The sequence below is a fragment of the Opisthocomus hoazin genome, chromosome 1, assembly GCF_030867145.1.
Source record: "Opisthocomus hoazin isolate bOpiHoa1 chromosome 1, bOpiHoa1.hap1, whole genome shotgun sequence".
NCBI classification, from domain to species: domain Eukaryota; kingdom Metazoa; phylum Chordata; class Aves; order Opisthocomiformes; family Opisthocomidae; genus Opisthocomus; species Opisthocomus hoazin.
The window spans coordinates 124,104,357-124,125,459 of record NC_134414.1 but is presented as its reverse complement, the minus strand read 5'-3'; the positions used below and the strand labels follow the sequence as shown (position 1 = coordinate 124,125,459).

The window sequence follows — 21,103 nt, the reverse complement described above, 5'->3', positions numbered from 1 at the left end:
AGGCAGGGCCTGGTCATGGCCGGCCGGGCAGGGCATGGAGCAGGACACAGGGCACGAGCCCTCTTCTACATCCCACGAGGGCCTCAATGGAGGCGAGAGAGTGGGGAAAACTGCTGTTCCAGTTACAGAATCACAGAATGGCAGGGGTTGGAAGGGACCTCTGGGGATCATCTGGTCCAACCCCCCTGCTGAAGCAGGTTCCCCTAGAGCAGGCTGCACAGGACCTCATCCAGGTGGGTCTTGAATATCTCCAGAGAAGGAGACTCCTCTGGGCAGTCTGTTCTAGTGCTCCATCACCCTCAGAGTGAAGTTCTTCCTCATGTCCAGGTGGAAATTGTTATGCTTCAGGAAGTTCCAGCTGAACACAAGCAAGGACTTCTTACAAACCAGAGGGGTCTTTTTCACTGCGCTTGGTAAGCACAGCAGTGTGGGAAGTCACACCACGCACTTTTACAGAATCAAGAGCAATTTTGGCAGCTAAATGTAAGTATGTGGTAGAAGAGAGACTGGGTTTCAGTTTGTATGTGCTCCTGTTCGGAGCTCATTTTAAGTTTCAGTAACTTTGTGCAGCTGACCTAGAACCAGCCAGGCGGGACTGTGCTGCACGGCAAAAAAACGACCACGGTGTGTTTCCAGACACTGCGCCTCGCCTGAGCGAGCCGCCTTCTTCCCAGACCCCGGCTGCTGCCATTACCCAAGCGACCGGCGGGTGTGCGACTTCCCCCGAACACGGTGCTCCACCAGAGCGCCCGCTGCGCAACGCGGCTGGCTGTGGGCACCCTCGGTGCTGGGTATTTTACCAGGCTTCTCTTCCTACACCGATTGTAGCTCCCAAGAGGATCCCTCTAACTGGGCGCTCCTGTTCCAGCTGCGCCAGAAAAGCAGAGGAACCGGGCTCAGAAAACAACCACGCCGGCGGCGGACACCGAGGATGAAATGGAGGTAGGCGCCGGGACACAGCTACCCGGGACGATGCGGTTCCCCAGCTGGGGCCCGCCTGCCCGGGAGCTGCCCCTGGGCCCAGCCCGGCACTCCGCCCCAGCCGCCGCCGCCGCCGCCTCAAACCCAGCAGCCGCCCCCACGGCCTGCGCTGCCGCTCACGCTGCCCCGCCCCAATCACTGCGGGCGGCGGGGAGGCGGGGCGCGGCCTCGCCGGGGAAGGGATAGGCGGGGGCGGGGCGGAGGTTGCCTCGGCAACGGTGCAGGCGGCGGCGGCGGCTGTTGGCGGCCGGGCCCGGCCGACATCTCGCGGGCCGAGGTCTGTGCTGCGGCCGGGGTCGGCGGGGACGGGGGAGCCGGAGCCGCCGGGCGGTCCCGGCCTCCTGTGGGGGAGCGTGGGGCCGCCCGTCCCGCCCTGGGCGAGGGGATTCGCAGCCGGGAGCGGCCCTGCCCGGGGCGGCGCGGGGCCTCGGGGCGGGAGCGCCCGCTGGTGAGGGGGTCTCGGCGGCGGGAAGGGAAAGGGAAACCGCGTTCTCCGGGCAGCGGCGAGCATCCCGGCCGCCATCCCAGGCGCCCAGAGGCTTCCCGGCTGTGGCCCCAGGCGGTGCGGGGGGCGCGCTGGGCCCCGGCTCCTCGCCCGCTCATCCCGAGTGCGGTGGGAGTCGGGGTCCTGCGAAAATAAAGAAGAAACTGTAGAAAACCCTAGGAAAGGTAGCTAGAGTTTTAAATGGTGCCCGTCTGTAAGGGCCTCCTGCTGGCGGCCTGCGCAGCCTTGGTATCAGCGTTTGAGTAGTGCACGTGGATTAAACGGATTTAGGGTGTCGCTTAGCTTGGAAGGGACCTCTGCAGGCCGCCTGCTCTCAGCTCCCTCTGAAAAACTCAAAAACACGGTGTCTGTAGCTTACGGTTTTTGGTAAAGGTTTACAGCGTTTGGTAACAAGTTCCTGGAGCAGGCTCTAGCTTAAACAATTTCAGGACGTGTCTAACGTATGCGGTATGGCATTGTAGGCTGAATCTCAGCTGGCAAAAGAGGAGCCCGCGCCAGCTGTTCCTGCTGTAACTCTTCACAGAGAATAGGAGAAAAGGGACATGGCAAGCAGTCAAGGGTGCATTTTCCCCTGTTATATTCGTAGATAACAACTTTGCCAACCGTTATGAAAAACTGGTGGAAAAAGTGGCTACAATTAAAAAGTTTTTAGGAACTGTTGTCCAAGAATGTGTAATTAGGCTTTTGAGTTTAAAAGTGAAGCCCGACAAGTATCTTTTCTAGGGCTTCACTTTTAAATCCCAAAATAAGATGTTTGCATTTTCTCTTTTTCCGTTCTAAGAGTACCTGCAAGGTTTGGTGGGGTTTTTTTGGACCTTATTGAGTAGAATGTATCGATAAGGCTCTTAATTGGACTAGAAAGTAAAATGTTTTGGAGCAGGGTTTTGTCAGGTTAATTTTATAGTAAACAGCCTTAATCTTCTTTCAGAGTTGTATTTATATTAAAAAAAGGACTGGGGCATAAAATAAAGGTAGTCAGAAGAAAAATCATCATGCCTTTTCTTTAAGGGAATTGCTGTAACTGATGTTGGGCTTGTTTAATCTGGTGACAACTGCGTGTAGCTCTTAACACATAGCCACTCTGTAGATTACTACCAGTCTTGAATCAAAATGCACTAGATAAAGCTTTAAAAAGGATCTGTATTAAAAAAAAATCGTAAACAGAGGTGATGGCATACGTGACTTTATTCAAAGATTTTTAAACAATTTCTATTAAAATGCAGTTGATCTTCATTTTGTAATCAGATAGTGAAGAAGTGAGACCAAGTAGTTGTCACCGATGTTGTTTTTTCCTCTTCCTCCTCCTGCCATGATTTTCTGGGGTAATTAAGATCACAATCTGAGTTGTCCAGTGCTGTGTGTTTTCCTTATTAAGAGAAAAAGCAGCCTCCACCACTCCAGAAAACTCCTCTGGTAGTAATTAAATGTTTTGTTATTGAATGTGTCACAGATATTTCAGCTGTGTCATTGCTGAAATTATTCTTATTGCAATTCCCTGAGGATAGACAAGGGTTATCCTCTGTGGAAAGTATGGTCAGTCAGGTACCACAAGGGAAGGGGGGATGTCAGCTCCTTCGAATATACTACTGCCAGGTCACTTCAGTCAGTGTCTGGACAGGAGTAGGGGTGTGGCATCTACCTGAGGTGTGGGTGAATGTTACGGTGTCTGACTTCATGTCTCTTGGATCTATTATAATCAGTTTCTATTAGTAGTGAAGGAGTTCCTAATTTATACATGTTAATATCATCAAAGCCTGTTACAATTAGAGTTTGAATTGAATTGACAGAGGGTACTTTACTTGCTTCAGGGTTCAGTGAATTACATAGCAGGTGCTGAAGAAGGGAAATACTGTTCTGCTTTGTTGTCTTAAGTTTTGATAACTGACTGGACTACTGACAATTTAAAGTAAAGTGTAAGGGTCTTCCTTTTTTTTCAGTCTGGCGGAAGGTAAGGAGGCGCAGCAGTTGTGCTCCTATTTGCACTGCTCAGAATGATGGCAATATTGCTTCCCAGTGAATCCAGGACATTGTGTTACACAGACAGGGCTATAAACAGCCAATCTGCTTTTGTATCAAGGCTTCTTCACTGTAATCAGCTTACACTGCATTTGCTTAGTATACCAAGCAAACCTGCTGTGACAGTGTTTGTATAGTGTCTTATTCACACTGCCCTTTTAAAAGTTTAAGGACTGCTTAGCCACATGCCCACCTACTGTGCTAGCGCTGCTGTATATGTAACAGTTTTCAAACAGCTATTTCCTTCTCTGATTTTCTGAACAACAGGTGATCCCTGTGTATTTGAGCTGGAATTATGGGATTGTTTGACAAGCTGGCAGGATGGCTTGGGCTGAAGAAGAAGGAGGTTCATGTTTTGTGCCTTGGCTTGGACAACAGCGGCAAAACAACAATCATAAATAAACTTAAACCTTCAAATGTAAGTAGCCTACTTAGCTTACTGTTGGTGTTTTTGCTGCAAAGTTGATGTTTGTTTACACTGTTGTCATATGCCTTTATACTAAATGTGACCAAGCTCTTCAGATATGAAGAGCTTTTTGATTTAGTACAGTGGAACAAATACATTTTAAGAGTTCACAACTAAATAAAGCTAAATGTAAGCATCCACGTGCATATTATGAAAGCATTTACCCAAAAAACACTGTTAATGTGGCACATTTGTTTCTAACATCACTCAGTAAGGAAGGGTTTATGATGGCTGAAATCAGGATCTGAAACAGTTTTCTTAAGTCACTTAAATAATTGCTACAGGATTGCAATTATGAGTGATGTGTCAAACATTTGGGATTAATACGGTTGTATAACAAGTTAAACTTGTATACATTTATGGTGTTATTTTAATCTCCTCCTGAGAAATAGTAAGTATATAATAAATAATAAGATAGGAAGTAATGAGAAGATGTGCACTTAATGATGACCAGCATTTTTAAAGCAGAATAGCTTGTAAAATAAGTAAGACTTATACCTGCAGCTCATTTATCCAGTGAAAAGTGTTTTTCAGGCCACTGAGAGTGCCTAGTATTCTAAGCAAAATTTAAAGTAGGATTAGCTTGTTTCTAGGTATGTTTGTGGAATAGAAATAGATGAATTTTGGTATTCATGTTCAAAGCCAGAGGCTTGTGCATCTGGGAAACCATGATCTCTGCTGTTTACGTCAGGACACAGGTTTTGGTTTTTAACTTCCATTGAACTTTTCCTGATGAGTACCACTGGACATTGTTTAAAAAAGGTAACATGGTAAAGAATCATGGTAAAGAGTCTTCCTAACGTTCCTAGCAATTTTTCTTCCACTGAAAATTAGATATTTGTAAACAAAGACTATAAACTGCTTAATGTCTGTTGCCAATAATTTGGGGTGAAATGCTACAATTGGTACCAGGCAAATTATATGTAATTTGTGAGACCTTCATTATAAGAGGGTTTTTATGTCATACCTTAAGCAGTATAGAATTCCTAACAGAAGCTAAACATGGGCTTCAAGATTTATCACAATAGTAGGTGTTAGATAAGGTCTCAAGGGAATTGCACAAGCAGAATAAATAGAATTTGTTTGCTTTACTGTAAACTGTTTAATGAGAATCTACTTCTGAATGTTTTCATTTAATGTGATGCTTTAGGAGGGTAGCTTTGCATACAACTTTTGTATGTCCTATCCTTGCAAGACATGACAAATTCTCTAATGTGCAACAAATGTCGTTAGATCAAGCTTGATGAAATTGTTTATTTTTAGTAAGTTCAAAGGACAGGTGATTTTGAGCTCTGGATCAACCCAGCCTTCTTAAGAAGAACTGCTACTTTGCCCTATGAGCAATGTGTTAGTTGTCTGGCAAATACCAGTGTTTATCTGTTTGCAGTTGTTTCTTCTGAGCCTGATAAATACATTTGAAATAAATATTAAAGAAATAATGCTTCTTCTGCTCTGCACAAATTTTCCCTTGTTGACAGGAACTGTTGCCTAAACTGTTTATGATGGTGGAATGCGATTTCCATAATGAAGCTGCAGGTGAACAAGCTAAGCTTGCTTCAGTTGAATGCAAGGAGTCAACTGCTTATAGATAGTGTTTTTAATAAGGGGCTCTAGAAAGTCTGTAAAAGGATTGCGTGTTACTTGCTCAGGCAACTCTGTAATGTAAGGAATGTGACCTTTCTCCCTGCGCAGTATCGGTGATAGTTTGAGGGGCTATTCTGTTCTACCAAGTTAGCTCATAGGTTTCATGGCTAGCTCAGCAGTAAACCTGATTATCAGACAGATCGATTAATAATGCTTTATGTATTGACCATTCATGTAAATGGTGATTTCTTCCACTGGTCTGGTAGTTTGAATAGAACTATGGTTAGCCCATTGTCTAATGCCTGCTGTGTGATTCCCAATGTCAAGTAGAGTCTTCTGGCCTGTTGATAGAAGTTTGGAGTACCGCCAGTCTAATATATAGATAAAAGAGGGTATAATTCTATCAAAGAGGCTTGGGATATTGTGCAGACTAGTTCGGGTTGACACTATGATTTCCAAAGCGCACAAATACTGTGAATTTTGACCTTAGTCATAATCTGCAAGCTGTTATCTTCCATGTTAACCTACCTCCTATTTGTTTCATGGGTAATAGCCACACATATGCATACACACAGACTAATGTAAAGGGTGGAATCTCACTCTTAAGGCTAAAATGTCTTCAATGCTCTTGTCCACTAGCATTCACTGTATTTCCCAGAAAATACGAGACTTGGATTTTGAATTACTGCACTTTGCTGGGAACTTTTTTAATATAAAGTATGTGGATTTGTAAAAAGTCTTTGTATGGCACAGTTTGGGGAAAAATAACTCTGTAATGTATTCATGTTTCAAATATATTTCAATATTTACATTTTCTAACTTGATTTTTAAAATTACACTTTCTTTTCTTTAAAGGCTCAAACTCAGGACATCGTTCCCACAATAGGATTCAGTATAGAGAAATTCAAGACATCGAGGTAGTAGTTTCTTTCCATTTAGCACTAGTAATTAATATACAATATTTGGACTTAACTACACCTCTCAGTAGGATGTAACTGAGTAATCTGTGTGGTGGTATAGTGACATGACATGACATGCAGTTTGCTGAGATGTTGTAGTGCACAGGAGTCCTCATCATGATCCAGGACTGACAGTGTTAGAATGTATTTTGTGTTTTGTGCTGCTGTAAGACTATGTATGTGTTAAAAAGAAAAATAAGTTTTGCAATAGTGTGTATAAGTATCTGATTTCTGTCTGTTTATAATACAGAATAGGGCACTGTTACAGACTTGAGAAACAGTTACTTAGGTGGTAACCTATATTCTATTAAGCACTCTCACTGCAGGCGCCCTGAAGAGATTGCAGTCTAATCTCATTAAATGAAAAATGGTGGCTACAGTATTAGTAATGTAAAGACGGCAGGGGCAAAGGTCAGGAAAAGGAGGAAGAAATCATCAGTTAAATGGAGGCTAAGATACAGAAAAGCAATGTTGTGAGACAAGCATACTTTAAAGTGGTAACATTAGATATTATTTTATTATTCTGTAGCCTTCACAGTGTGTTTTTAATGCATGCAATTAGTCTTGATTAAAAAACCAAAGAAACCTACAACCCACCCCAGAACTTCATTAATCTAATATTACCATCAAAACATTGTTTGTGGATAACTGTATATGTGGCAGAGCAGCTAGTCTAGAATCAGATGATGCCTGGATATAGAGTGGAAAGGATACTTGGAGAGCTTCCTTTCTAAACCTCCTCATTTTGATGTGGCCTCTACTCAGGGAGCTATTTGGGACTACCCAAAACAGGAAAGCCTAATACTGAATTCAGTGTTGCCTCTGTAGACATTTCAGGAGTAGATCAGAATTTTTTTATAATGTTCTTAAAGTTGACTTGCTGTATTTAGTGTTTGGGTGAAATCTCAAAGTTGCAAAGACTACCCATTTGTAGCTTGGTCATCTCAGGTGACCTGTTGTTATCAGAATGTGATTTTTTTTCCTGAAAGTGGATTTTTTTTTTTTAAAAAAAGCGCCTTTAATTTTGCATACAGATGCCTTTGGATGCTATTGGTGCTTGTCTAGGAACAGAATTTAAGACAAGCTATAGATTTTAAGTCATGGCTCATCTGAATTTCATTTACTCAACATTATGAACAATATTCGATACTAACGTGATAAAAAGAGAGGCTGAATGGGAGCTTATTTTGTATTGAATATAACTTTTAATAATTGGCTTAGTTCTTTTATTAGAGAATTAACAAACACATTTCCCATTATGAAACATGTCTATAACAAGACTTCAAAACCGGGCAGGAGAGTTTGAAGACAGACAGAGTAACCAGAGTTCCTTTGGGAGTCTTTCTCAGTTGATTAGGGTTCAAGCTGATCTGGCTTTTTTCCTGTCAGGCTAGCAAAGAGAATAGTTTGGGTTTGGGTTTTATTCTTTTATTCTGTGCCTCATACACTTCTTTTCTTTGCAGTTTGTCTTTCACAGTGTTTGATATGTCAGGTCAAGGGAGATACAGAAACCTCTGGGAACATTACTACAAGTAAGCCTATCATTTATTTTAAAGCCTTGCTGTTCTTAGGAGCTGCCATGTGTGTTATTTAAACAGCAGTATGATAATATCTAGTGTTTAGAAATAATTCAGAGAAGACTTACACCTGGTGTTTAACAGAAGGTCATACTGGATAAATACAACTTTTCTTTCTCTTCTAAAAAAAAGAAAATTTCTATATGCTGTTAATCACCATGCTTTTGGGGACATTTTGTTGACTCAGAGATTGGGGGGAGCATACTAGAGATGGGGTTTAAATGTTGAAACCAGAAAAACCAATCCTGTAAGAAAGGCCCAAGAATACCTATTTTTCTGTTATTCTGTATGTAAGTGACTTAAGACCCAAAAGATATGGGCTGTTGGCTGAGATTTTTGGAGGTGAGGGAAATTAACCTCAGAGAATGAGGCACATGTAGCTAAGAACTTGACCAGGTATTTTTAGATGTTATTTATTAAACAGGATATTCACTGTACCTTATAACACTATGGTATTGCCTTACTGGTAAGAGACACCATTTTCTGTTTTTCTAGCTTCTAATGAAACTTGAACTTTTGTTACTTTTTGTGTTGTCTCATTGTTACTCTGTAATACCTGATGCTGATCTAAATAAGGTGAACAGCAGTAAACAGTATATAAATAGCTTGGAGAAATAGAACGGAGAAATTCTGAACATTACAATGTTGATTAAATATTAATATTCAATGTGATAAAGCTTAAAGTATTTTTTAATTGGGGATTAACACTTCTGTCCGTGCAAAGTGTGTTAGCTATTTGAAAACATGCTGTGTGGGTAGATTTTCATTGTTGAAGAGTGTTATATGTACATCTCCCAAAACTTTTGGATTTCAGTAACTAATGCCCTTAGGCTGCTCTCAGAATGCTAGCCAGGTGCTTCATAAGCAAATAATTTTTCTGACTGCTGTATTTATTGCAGTAACTTATCCCTTGTGTAGCATGAACTGCTTTTTTCATCTTAACAGTAAGGGGGTTTCTTAGGTAGTGCTAACAGTCAGACGTGCACTTGTGTCTACATCTGTTGCTGATCCAGTGCAGTAGTCACATATATAAGACTAACTTCTAAGAATAATATAAAATAATAATGTGCTGTTCAGTTTATAAAGTTCAGCAAGATTTAATTTTGCAAGAATTGCAAAATGACAATCAAATCTGGTCAAGTATCTGTGTCTAAGTAGTTGCTTCAGAGTACTTCAGGCTTGCCCTTTTCTTCTATTTGGCTTGAAACTACCTTCTAGGATATCCTCAAAGTACACTTGTCTTAAATATGTGTAAACTCATCTTGTGTCCCTATTACTGTTACTTCTTTGTGAAGTTATTTTTTGGTGGTAAAATACATGCTAGACTCTGACTCCACTAGAAAAATAGTATATGCTCATAAAAGTTACTTGGACATTCTCAGCTAATATGCAAAAGCTTTATTTGCTGTTACAGTTGTTCTGTACTCTAGAATTCTAAAGTATGGACCTTCTCATACAATCTTAGGCTGGTCCAGTTATTTCTGTTTTTCATAGGTCTAGCACTGTTTCTTCTCAAAATACGAAGGTAGATGGTGCTGGGGAGTGACGAATGTATCCGTAAACATATCTGAGAAAAGTAAAACAGAGGAGAAATTAATATTACATTTTAATATAAGTGAAAAGTACTTTTTGTGGGTGGTTATAACTGTTCACATGAATTGGTCAGGCTTTATTTTGCTTTCAAAGAAGTATCAATAAATGGAACATCAAGTTATAAAATACCAGTAATATCCTGAAATAATGAGTTGAATAGCATGTATATATGTTGTGACTGTGGTCCTATTGCCAGCAAAATGTCTTAATGATTTGAAATAGTTGAAAGTTTTTACCTGTTATTCAAAACAAAGGAAAGATCCTATTTATGCAGACTTTCGTAAAAGTTAAATAAATCTGCATATGCCTAGTTGTTAAACAGCTGTGGACACAGTTTTTTCTAAAAAGGTGATTGACCTTTCTCTGAATTAACTTGGTTTTGTGTAGGAAATAAAGAATCTCTACAAAAACCTGTCTTGAGATTTTCTTTATCTGTCTGACCACACTGTCAGAATAGCAGTTGTTTACATTTTTGATGTTCATTTTTCAGCCTCAGTAATGAAAACAAGCTTTTTTGAAGGGTGTGTGTGGACTGAACATTGTATGAGTCACACAGCTAACAACTTCATGTCTCAAAAGAACTATGCAAGTTACCAAAAAGTTGAATTTCAGAAATAGGGCTAGATTCAAATGTTAATGGTAAATAACAACAAAAGTTAGAGGAAAAGAAATAATGTTTGTTTTTCTTTTTTTTGGTGTTTCTTCTGAAGCCTTTTGTTACAGTTTAAGAGAACCTATAATTTGCCTCTTTGCTCTTTTTATGTTATGCAGAGAAGGCCAAGCCATTATTTTTGTCATTGATAGCAGTGATAAATTAAGAATGGTTGTGGCCAAAGAAGAACTTGACACCCTTCTGAGTCATCCAGGTGAGGAGGCTTTTTTCCCCTTCTGTCTCCATATTTGTTACGTTGTCTTAAGAAAAGCCCTTCTTATCTGACACATTCTGTGTTATGAGTACTTCACAAATATTTTAGCCATTCATTAATACTAGAACAATAATAGTCTTCAATAAGTTTGGGGGTTTTTTATACCTGTTCACATTTACAAATCATAATTTGGTTAGCTACAATGAGTTGGACCAGTGTCTTATTAATTAATATAGGTCAAAATTTGCATTATTTTCAGGAAAAATAGACTTTAACCCTTTGGAAGCTAGAGAGCCAGTATGTGATGACAAACACATACAAAAAAAGTATCTCCTTGTCTGGATTTTTCCATGAAGACATCTAATTCCTATAATGTAACTATTAATTAATTTTTTTCATCTTCGTTTTATTTTTTTATTAAGCTTTAGCCAGAAATAAGGATGGATAATTACACCAGTCAGTTTCAATTGTCTATAAAAGGATACGTGGGATGGAAGAGGATATGAGAGGATTCAGGTTTGGTGGTTTTAGGGTTTTTGTTTGGTTGTTTTTTTTATGTGAGGCTACACTTCTTTAAGTTCTGAGATCAGTCAATTCTTTGCTTCTTCGCCCTTCCATATAGCCAACATTACTGGAATGTTTTTGTAAGCAATATGCAGTTTTGACTCTCAGCATGTCAGGTAGCTGTTCTGACTAACCAGAGTATAAAACTGCATGCAGGAAATGTAAAAGTTAAATGATCTGGTAGTGTCTTATTTATTAAGCTGGTAGAGACTTAAATAACTTGTGGGGTTGCTATGCTGAAAGAAAGAAAGGAGAAGCTGACTTCTATTTCTAACCAAGAAAAGCAGTATGTGATAGGGGCAGTTATGTTGTTATGATTTTTTTTTTTTCATGAAGACTATATATAATACATTAGTTCATCAACAAAGATGCGGTAGCTGAGTGTGTATGAGCTGACTGGGCCCTCTTCATTTCATGTTCAAGGGTATGGGTCACTTTAAATGCAGACAGTGAAAAGACAGTCTTGCAAAGGTCTAAGGGGAGGATGAGGTGAACCAAAGGCTGCAAGAGGATTACACAGAGGCCAGGGAACTTTGTACCAAAGTAGGTATTAACCACAGTGGTAAAGGGCGATTCTGTTGGTAAAATGGAAAGCGCCTAGGACCAAGGGTGGCAGGCAAAGACTGCTGTAATATGTTACTGGTTTATTAGAAGGCAAAATAGTGAAAATGTTAAGACTGAAGAGATGCAAGCTTAGGTGGGGCTTTTCATTTAGGCATTAATAGTTTAGTAATGCTGGTCTATAGAGCAGGTCAACACTGCTCACTTGTTGATGTGTTTGTGTCTTCTAGTTCTGAAAGACCATGTCGATGGCCACCTAGTGCAGTCCCTAGAACCAGGGAAGGGCAGTTCTGTGTTTCTGCCTTGGAGCAGCTCAGCTCAAATGCAGCAACAGTGTTCCTGTTTTACCGTTTCACATTTTGATAGGTCACATCTAAGAGAACCAAAGAGAATAAAAAGTTCTTCTAATAGTAATGTTTGCTAAAAGTAGCTGTTAACTGACTCAATACATAACTGTTTTACTATATCAATATTTTTCTTTGTATTACTGTTCTGATTTTCTTCCTGCATGCCCCACTTTCTCCCCATCTATGCTTCTGCCTCTGTGAACCTCCTGGAGTGGTTTAAATTTACATATTTACTTAAGGTTTAAATGGATGCAGGGTAACAACGCTGAATCTATTACTGTCTCTGAAAATCTTAGCAATCCTTCAGTAAAATAGTTCTCTCTCTTTTTGCCAGAGGTTGTCAGGCGAAAGGGAATGTGTAACGTGAAGCATTAATGGGATTAGAAGTCATACTAGTTGGGACTGTTTTGTGAATCAGAACTATAAATTTTTTTTACTTAAATTTAAGTGGACAATGCACTCTACAAATAACGGCTTGTTTAATGATCACTGTTATAGTATTTTTTTTTTAATCAAACTTCTTTCTTCAGTGTTTTGCAAGATGGGAGTCTGTAGATTACTTTAGATGTTAACTCTTGGGACATGTGACCTCCAGCACATGCTTCTAAAGTAAACTGAAATTCCTGTGAATTACACATCATGCATATTTAGTGTCTGGGATTTTTTTTTAATGTGTTAATTCATAACTACTTGCAATTAGAAAATGTTAGCTTTCCTTTAATAACTGTAAAAATGGGAGGGGGAGATACTGCATAGTAGGAAACAACATCATAAGGTAGGAAATAATGTAAATTTCACCACTTTATTTAGCAAACATCTTTAAGTGTACATTTACGAGTCTATGTGGGTAGGTTGTGCCCCTTTTTAATTGCGTTAAAAAAACACTGAAAATTCCTTTATTAACTTGGCATTTGCATATGTGATGTCAACTAATTTCTGTGATTTTAATTTACACATAACCTTCAACCTGTGGGTACCAGGGTTCATTTAATTATACTTGAGATTAATGTAGAAGTTTCAGTCAGGAGACACAAAAGCTGTTCAACTATGGAATTAAACCAGAGACTTAATGATACCCTGTGCTTGTAATTTGAGGCATTTGATTTGTATTAGAGGATATCAAAGGAAAAAATAGCTCCAGATAGGTAAATAGTGGTGAAAATTGTCAGCGTTTTGGTCAGCACTCATGATGTCAGAGTACAGGTAGATAGTGTTATCTCCACTGATTGTGGAAAGGTTCGGTAGGGGGGTTGAAAAGAACATGAATTAGGAAGGTTCAAACCACTTCAGCATTGACAGTTTGTTGGGTTTTTTGTTTTGTTTTGTCCTGTCCTGTCCCAGCAGGAGCAGCTGGCTTATGTATGAAGTTTTTTAATTAGTCCTTAGCTTGCTTCCTATGTGAAGTAACCTTATCTTTTTACATTTTAAAAAAAGCACGTATGGCAGTTTTCACTGGGGGGTGGAGTTCCCATCAAGAACTGATTGATAGACTCAAATGCAGATTTTCTCTAGTCCTGTAATTAGTCCTTTATTTAAATGTGAAAAATTCTTAGTTAGTCTTGGTGCTGGTAATGTTTTGGTAGTTTTACGGCTGTCAGGTTGAAGAGAGTATACTTTGTTTCCTTCCAATGACTCTCTATTTTTCTGTGGTAATTAGCGAGGCTTATCCTTTTGAATGTGTAAGTATGCCAGAAACTGCCAGTGTACTACTTTGGCTCTGTAGTGCCCACTGCTAGCTGAGAAGAGCTTCTGGAAAAGTCGTCTTTGTTTAAGTGAAGGCAGGATAAGGGATGTCCAGACGTGCATTGTTTTTCCTGTTTTATTAATTTCATGAAGTCATGGATGCTCTCCAGGATGCTAAAAGATAATTCAGACTACCCTTATGTAACTATCGTTATGAGGTTATGAGTGAACACAAATCACTCTTCTGTCCATTTTACACATCCAGTCCTCACTAAGCAGAGATGTGTAGCATTTGTAGGCAGTTGTTTGATCTCCTGTTCCTCATCTTCACCAGCAATTTATACCTGCAGCTTTAAATGTACGTATAAGGTAGGGGGAGAGGGGGTGGAAGATCCCAAAGCCTGCCAGGAAGTTTGTGAGCATTCTTGAAGCATGCATCAGAGGCAATGTGCCCAACAGTTGTGTGTCTTGGTAGGATACAACCGTCAGAGAGTTGCGGTTACAGGTGAGCAAAATATCTTCCTGTGTGGTTTGTAGCTTATTACTTGTAGAGATTAAGAGGTGCTGCATAATGTCATGATAGTTCTGTTTCTGCTCATGCCTAGATATTAAGCACCGTCGACTGCCTATTCTCTTCTTTGCTAACAAGATGGACCTCAGGGACGCAATATCATCTGTGAAAGTATGTCAGTTATTGTCATTAGAAAACATCAAAGACAAGCCCTGGCACATCTGGTAAATTTCCCTTTTTCTAACCATTTATTGGTATTACTTTGTATATCCATATTTTACATCTATCATGCCACTCAGTATTCTATGACATAAATTAAATCAGCCAGATAAAATGCTGTGCTTCCACATGTGCAAACATTAGCAATATTACAATAGTTGCTATGAAACTTGTTTTAAAGGCACAATGCATTCATGTAGACTGCTTGAAAATTTTCACAATAGAACTGTTACAGAAATAATGAAATGGAGGACTTCCAGCAAAATCAGAAAGCAGTGTTCTTATTAGAAGAATAGCTGCTATTATTTTTTTTGCTGGGAAATTGAGTAGAATTGTTATCACAGTGCTGCTGCTAGTTTGTCTTGCAGATTTCAGAACATCAACAATAAAACCTTTAGAGTTGTTTTCCACTCTGCAGATGCATTAGTGAACTACTGTTGAAAGGCCATTTACTAAACTGCTGTCATGTGAATTCAGAGGGACACTGTACTCTTTGTACCATGTAATCTTTGAGGGGTTTCTTAGCTGTAGGAGCTAGTGTCTTTTTCTGAAGGATGTAAGCTTTCATATAAATAGAAGAATTTTGTGCTAGTGTTCGCAAGAAAAAAAACTCTCCTTTTATCAGAAGTTAGATTTTTTTGTCTTGTCAAAGTCCTCAAATATTAGAAATAAAAGTAAAATCAGCAGCTGAATGCTGCTGAAAACTACAATTTTCATTTTAGGCCCTTTTAATACTAAACTTTATTACCTGGGCATTGTTTTGGGGTCACTGCTTTTTGTCTTAGAAATTACATTGATGAATTCCCAAGCTCCTTGGAAGATAATTTTATAGCTAACCACAGTAACTGTCCCAATTCATTGCTGTGCTAGTTTTCATAAGCTGTAGAATGAGAGGACTTTAAACAGTTATACCCCTGTGATTCAAAAGGTAGATGTACACTGTTCTCAGTGTAGCTTAATATGAATATATATTAACAGACACTCCTAGGGTTGCTGTTACAGTGAAATGTGTATGGACTGTACTTTGTTCCTTGAGTACTCCCAACATCCTCGCTGTGTATAGGAACTGTGTGGGAGGAGGAAAGGTGCTACTTCATCACTGTTGTTGTAGGTAGTCAACATCTTTTACAGCGTAGTCTGAGGAGGAGTTATCCAAGTAGAGGTGCAGCAGAACAACGTGGCTGCCTTGTGTAGGAGCTCTTCCAGAACACCTCATGTTCTAGGAATGATTCTTCTGCCTTGAAATTGGAGTTAAAATAGATTGCATCTTGAAATGGTGTTTCCATATTGGGAACGTGCTCTAGAATATACCATTTGAGAAGCAGCCTTCTCCATGTGAAGAGAAATTAAGTAAAGTGGGCTTGATGCTACTTTGCAATTCTGTAAATTACAAGTATAGTGGTGATGACTAAAACTGGCAGTTTTACAATGTTCTTGTAATTTCATTTGTTTCTTTCAGTGCCAGTGATGCTCTCAAAGGAGAAGGATTACAAGAAGGTGTGGATTGGCTCCAAGGTATATCATATGTAATTCCCTTGCTCTATTTCCATTCTGTTAAACTTCTTCATTTTGTAAGTTTTTTTCTTTATTATTGCCTTTGTTTTCTTTCTGTCCACTCCTGCTGTCAGATCAAATTACACAGTGAGTACTGATGCTCTATCTCATACTTGCCTTTCATTTACCTCCTTAATGTACACAAAAGATCATGTCAGTTTCTGACAGAAGTGTGTCCTATGAAATATGAATGCATACTCTTCAAACAGCATAACACTTTCTTGTAAACAATAATAATACCAGGTGCTCCTGCACTTTGATTTATTATTGTGGTAGTTCAGTTTCTTCTTTAATTTATTCTTACTGTTCTGTCCCAGTTTTCCATAACTTAATGTTATGTATCAGGAAATTGTGAATAAGCAGGCTAGAAAAATAAGCAAAGTACACAGACAAATACGCTAATTTTGATTATTCAACTAAAGCTCTTTAATCTAGAACCAGAATAAGAACAGCTTACATTCTAATGATCACAGCATATGCAGACATTCATAACTACATAGAAGATATCAGATCCAGGTTAGATGCTGAGTTACATACACGTTTTTAGTTACACACTTCGTATAGATGCAGCCACTAGATGTCAGGGATGCTCTGGAGCCAGCACCACTGAACTTGAGAACCTCCAAATGCAGCTGCGCAATACCCAGCGTTGCCTCTGACTTAATGCGTCTCCACTTACCCATGGGTACCAGGCTGTCCTTTCTACTTAGAGTCCATACTGCTAATTAGAAAGAGATTATTTTACTGTGTTATTACAGAATACAAAAATGTTGGGTCATGTTTTCAGAGGAAGGGATACTAGCCAAAATAGTCTTTACAAAGAGATTGACTGCCGTGCAGAAGAACAGTGATGCATCCTCCACCATCTAACAGTTCTGTGGTGGGGAACCAGCATCTTACTGCTGAGTTTCCTTCACTGCTGTATGCAAATGCTGTATGTATGCTGTATGTCACATTCTATCACATAAAGGCAGATTCCAAATCACGTGCTTTTTCCTAATTTCAGGTATAGTTCTGATTTTGTAATATTTTGATGTGATTTTCAGGGTCTCTGGTTATCTTTGAGGAACCTTCTAAGTTTCAATCCAAGTTTTGAGTTAATGGTTTTTGTACATAGTTTCAAGCTACTTAAAAGGATCTCAAATGCTTGTCTAAATATTTAAAACATTTTAAAACATATGACAAAACATTTAATTTGTACATCTAGCTTTTTAAGCACAGTAAGCAGGTGCTTCTGCTGTCAGTGACTTTCATAGCTCTTCATAGCTATTCACTTCTCATGGATTGTTAAATTTCTTAACTTTCTGAGCTGACATTCTTCATGAATGGCCTTTATCTAAAAGAATTTCCATTAACTCCCCGGCTTAGTGTCCCCAAAAGCTTGAGAGGTGTTGGGTTTAAACTGTATTGTTGCCTAAGCATGCAGAGTTTGGCAGTTGTACTTTTAATGGATGAAGACTTCAGTATTTCAAGAACAAATTTTTACTATAGTTCTCCTCCTCATTGTTAGAGCACTAGACAAAAATACTTTAAACAACTCTTGAGTTATAATGGTCCCTGCATCACAGCCTGTGGATGCCATAAAATTCAGTGCAGGAGCTGACACCTGGTTAATGAATCCACAGTTCTCCTTGTCAACAGCTGAGCCTTCCTCAGTTACCTTTTGCACATCCACTACAGGGAGCTCACAGATTTGGGATGGCAGGGGCAGCAGGTTTCACTTTTTTTTCCCCTAGAGAAGGCTGAGTTTGTGTATTTCCCTATTTTGTAGTGGGGTTACTATTGCAACAGCACATCATCAATAGGGTAAAACTAACTTGTCTTGCAATGGTCTAAACCCAGCTCAAAATTCCCTGTTAGTGGGAGAAATTGTGCCGATTTCCACATTTTGTAATGAGGATGCAGTACATCTAAGCTAACTAAGGAAGTTTTTGAAGTGAATTGAGAAGTGGCAATCAGGAAGCAGTATGGGGAAGTGTGGCTACTGAGAGCAAAGAAGTTTTCATGTGAGTTGTTCAAAAACAAACTTTAAATCCTTTGCTGTTGGGCAGTTGAAGTTCATGTTTAGTTATGTGGGAGCTGAAATATGTACAAGGAATTGAAATACATAGTTCATAAAGTAAACTTCCAGGCCTTATTCTCATCAAAGTTACCTTATAAACCCAAAAAAAGATAAAAATTGAATTATGTGGGAAGAGTCTTCCTGTTTAATTGGGAACATTTGGTGGAAACAACTTGGCTGTGGAGGAATTTCAGAAGTGGATGACAGAGCAAGTCGAAAACAACTCTAACCTCATTGTTCCCCACTGTTGTAACTACAACCAAAATATCTATTGGTATAGTTCTGTAACCTGGATAATACTGGGTTATGTTTTCAAAAAGCAAAATGCAGCAAGAATTCATCTGGTGTTAAGACTAGCTGTTTCTTTTTATTAACAGATCAGATCCAGGCAATGAAGACATGAGAGATAAATAAAAGATGTATGGCGTTGTTTTACAAACTTTGTCAGCAGGTGCAAAAGTCCTTTGGAAAGGAAGAATGAGTTAAAGAAAATGAACAGTTCAGCTAAAATATACTGTGTTGGCTTGTTTCCTTTTAGTATATTTTCCAGGAAAACTGAATGTAGACAACATAGCACCTCAGGTATGCACATTGATGAATTAAATTGAATCTTGTGACTGGAGAGCATATATTTTAAAAAAGATATGTGTTAACAATAAACATCTTCATTCCTTTGAGTTTTAGGTGATAATTAGCCATCAGGAAATGCCCCTCTGTTTTTTGGGGGGACACCTTTTGACCAAATGGGAATATTTATTTTCCTGAGAGTGTAATCAGCACTTCCTGAAATACAGCTGCATGAGATAGCTAAAAATGGGCACCTAATATCAGTAGATATTTCTGCAATTTTTTTATTGTAATTTTTGATGTTGGATATTTAGTAACCATCTACAATAGGCTTCTAGCGCAATATTTTGATTTAAGACACATACATTCAACTATTCAGCATGTTTGTTATAGATGATTGCAGATGTTTCTAAGGAACTGCTTTTAATGAAATGTTATGAAATTTTTGTGATATGCCATGGTTATGTTTGTATTCCCATCAATAAAACTTCAAATATACAACTTTCCATGGTTTGTGCTTTAAACTTAAATATGTTCATTGATGGTCTCTACATCTTAGAGATTTTTGGTTTTCTGTTAATTTCATTTGGAATTTGTCTATTTTTGAATGGAAGTAGCACTATATAATGTAATAAAATGGTATCTCTTTTGCCAAGGTTTTTTTTCATTGCATATATTTGTCACAATTTCTAATAAACTAGACTGATCTTCCAGATATTTAAGGAGCATATGGGTGAAAGTTATATTTTGGAAACACAGTTAAGGGACAGTTCACTAGTTTACTAGATCATTAATATGAAAAGTGTCTTATACTTCTGTTGTGTATAAAAACTGTTTTACTTTCAAGCATAACTTTTAATAAACTTTCTGACTTCAAAGATGTATCATAGGTAACAAATTAAGCCAATGCTAAGAACTTTATTTTTCTCATGCCACCTCTTCCCCTTTAATCCCTCCTCCTTTGTCCAAGAACCAAGCCGACTGGCACTGGGAGTTCTGAAGACTGTATTTAACTGAGTGGTTAGATGATTCCTGTGGGACATGTAATAGGTCTTGCAAACGCATCCCCCCACCCTTTTAGCATATAAAACACACAAATGTTCTGTAAGCATGTCTTCTATGGCTCACTGAATAGAGGAATATTTGAAGCAAAGGGACCTGCCTGAAATGGTAAAACAGTTTCATGTACTTTCAGTTATTATTAAACAGCTAAAATTAACTCCCATGCTTTACTAGAAGTAACTAAGTCTTACTGTAAAAAATCTTTCTTACAGAATGGTATAATTCTGACAGTTCAGTTTGTCATGAAAGTATTTATCTTTTATGTCTCTTGCTGTGACACCTTTGGCCTTCTGTCAAATCTGAATCTATCTGTTCAAAATCAAAGGAGGAAAAACCATATAGAATTTGGAGATGTTTTTCTAACTGAATTGTGGGGCAGATAATTTTCTGGTTCACTTTGGATTGGATAAAAGGTAACAAAAATAATACTTGTTGAAAACATCTTTTGCTGAGTATAAGTATTTTGTAATTATTTTGGCTCACTTATATGGCTTATTTAAATGAAACATTGAATTTTAAGTTGGCATTAATTTTTTTTCTAACATAGAAAATCTAAGTTCTTACATAAAATCTGTGTTTCTGACTTTCTTGAATAATCTCGACCTTGATGGCTTTCTGATTATTTTTGTTTGTTTATGTTGGACTAAAAGTACTGTGTTTATCTTATGGATCACTTCTACTATCATGGAAAGCTGTTTGAACCTACTGCTTTCTTTTTCCACCCGCAAATCTGAGGAGGGGACCCTACTGTCTTTTACTTTTTGCTTTCTGATGTGAATAGTAAGCCCTTTATGAAAACAGCACTTAATTATTTATGTTGATTATTGTCCCCCTTCTTGATTTTGTTTTTGTTTTTTAATTCAGCAGCTCTTTCTGTTCCTCTTCTACCAGGATACCGGGCTAGATGGAGACCTAATGGAAGGAGTGGGAATGGGAACAGTCCTGTTAAGTGAAAAGCTTGGTTTGTTTGTTTGTTTTCCATTACTGCTTCAGCCATTACTTGTCTCTCACTTCTGGAACATTTGTGATTGTTCTGTGAACATAAAACTACAGGAGGGATGTCTGCATCTTCACCTCTCCTCCCCCAGGGTGTGCAGGGACAGGTCCCTGACATACACAGTTGCTACAGCCTTGAGTTGCTCTAGTAACATTGAATTCCGTACAAGGATCATGTATTACACAAAAGCCTCATGCATCTCTGCAAAAAGGCTTCCTTGGACTTGTTTTCTGAGGGCCCAGTGACTGTTGGTCTTCAATGCTGTTCTCCCATTACATTTAGGATGTTAAAATAAGTAATGAGTTCTACATGGATGCTCCAAGACAGTTTACGTGTACAAGTTCATTGTGCCTTAAGAACAAAGCAAACAAGTTCCTTTGGAGGTTTAAATGAGAACTGCAGAATATTCCCTTTTTTTTTTTTCTCCAT

The 21,103-nt window shown here is 38.8% G+C and overlaps 1 protein-coding gene across 3 annotated transcripts; it reads left to right on the top strand.

Moving 5' to 3' along the window:
* Positions 1–709: 709 nt before the first annotated feature.
* ARL6 (ARF like GTPase 6) lies at positions 710–19,266 on the top strand. Of its 3 annotated transcripts, none has more exons than XM_075434841.1 (8): positions 710–942; positions 3,770–3,920; positions 6,408–6,469; positions 7,975–8,043; positions 10,453–10,547; positions 14,308–14,437; positions 15,892–15,947; positions 18,426–19,266. In XM_075434841.1, exons 2-8 carry the CDS (start codon positions 3,798–3,800, stop codon positions 18,449–18,451), a joined length of 561 nt encoding a protein of 186 aa, XP_075290956.1. In that variant the 5' UTR covers positions 710–942; positions 3,770–3,797; the 3' UTR covers positions 18,452–19,266. The 3 variants fall into 3 exon arrangements, with proteins under 3 accessions (XP_075290956.1, XP_075290947.1, XP_075290963.1); XM_075434832.1 differs by lacking the exon at positions 710–942 and adding an exon at positions 1,181–1,258; XM_075434848.1 differs by lacking the exons at positions 710–942; positions 18,426–19,266 and adding exons at positions 1,181–1,258; positions 16,061–18,419.
* Positions 19,267–21,103: the final 1,837 nt, after the last annotated feature.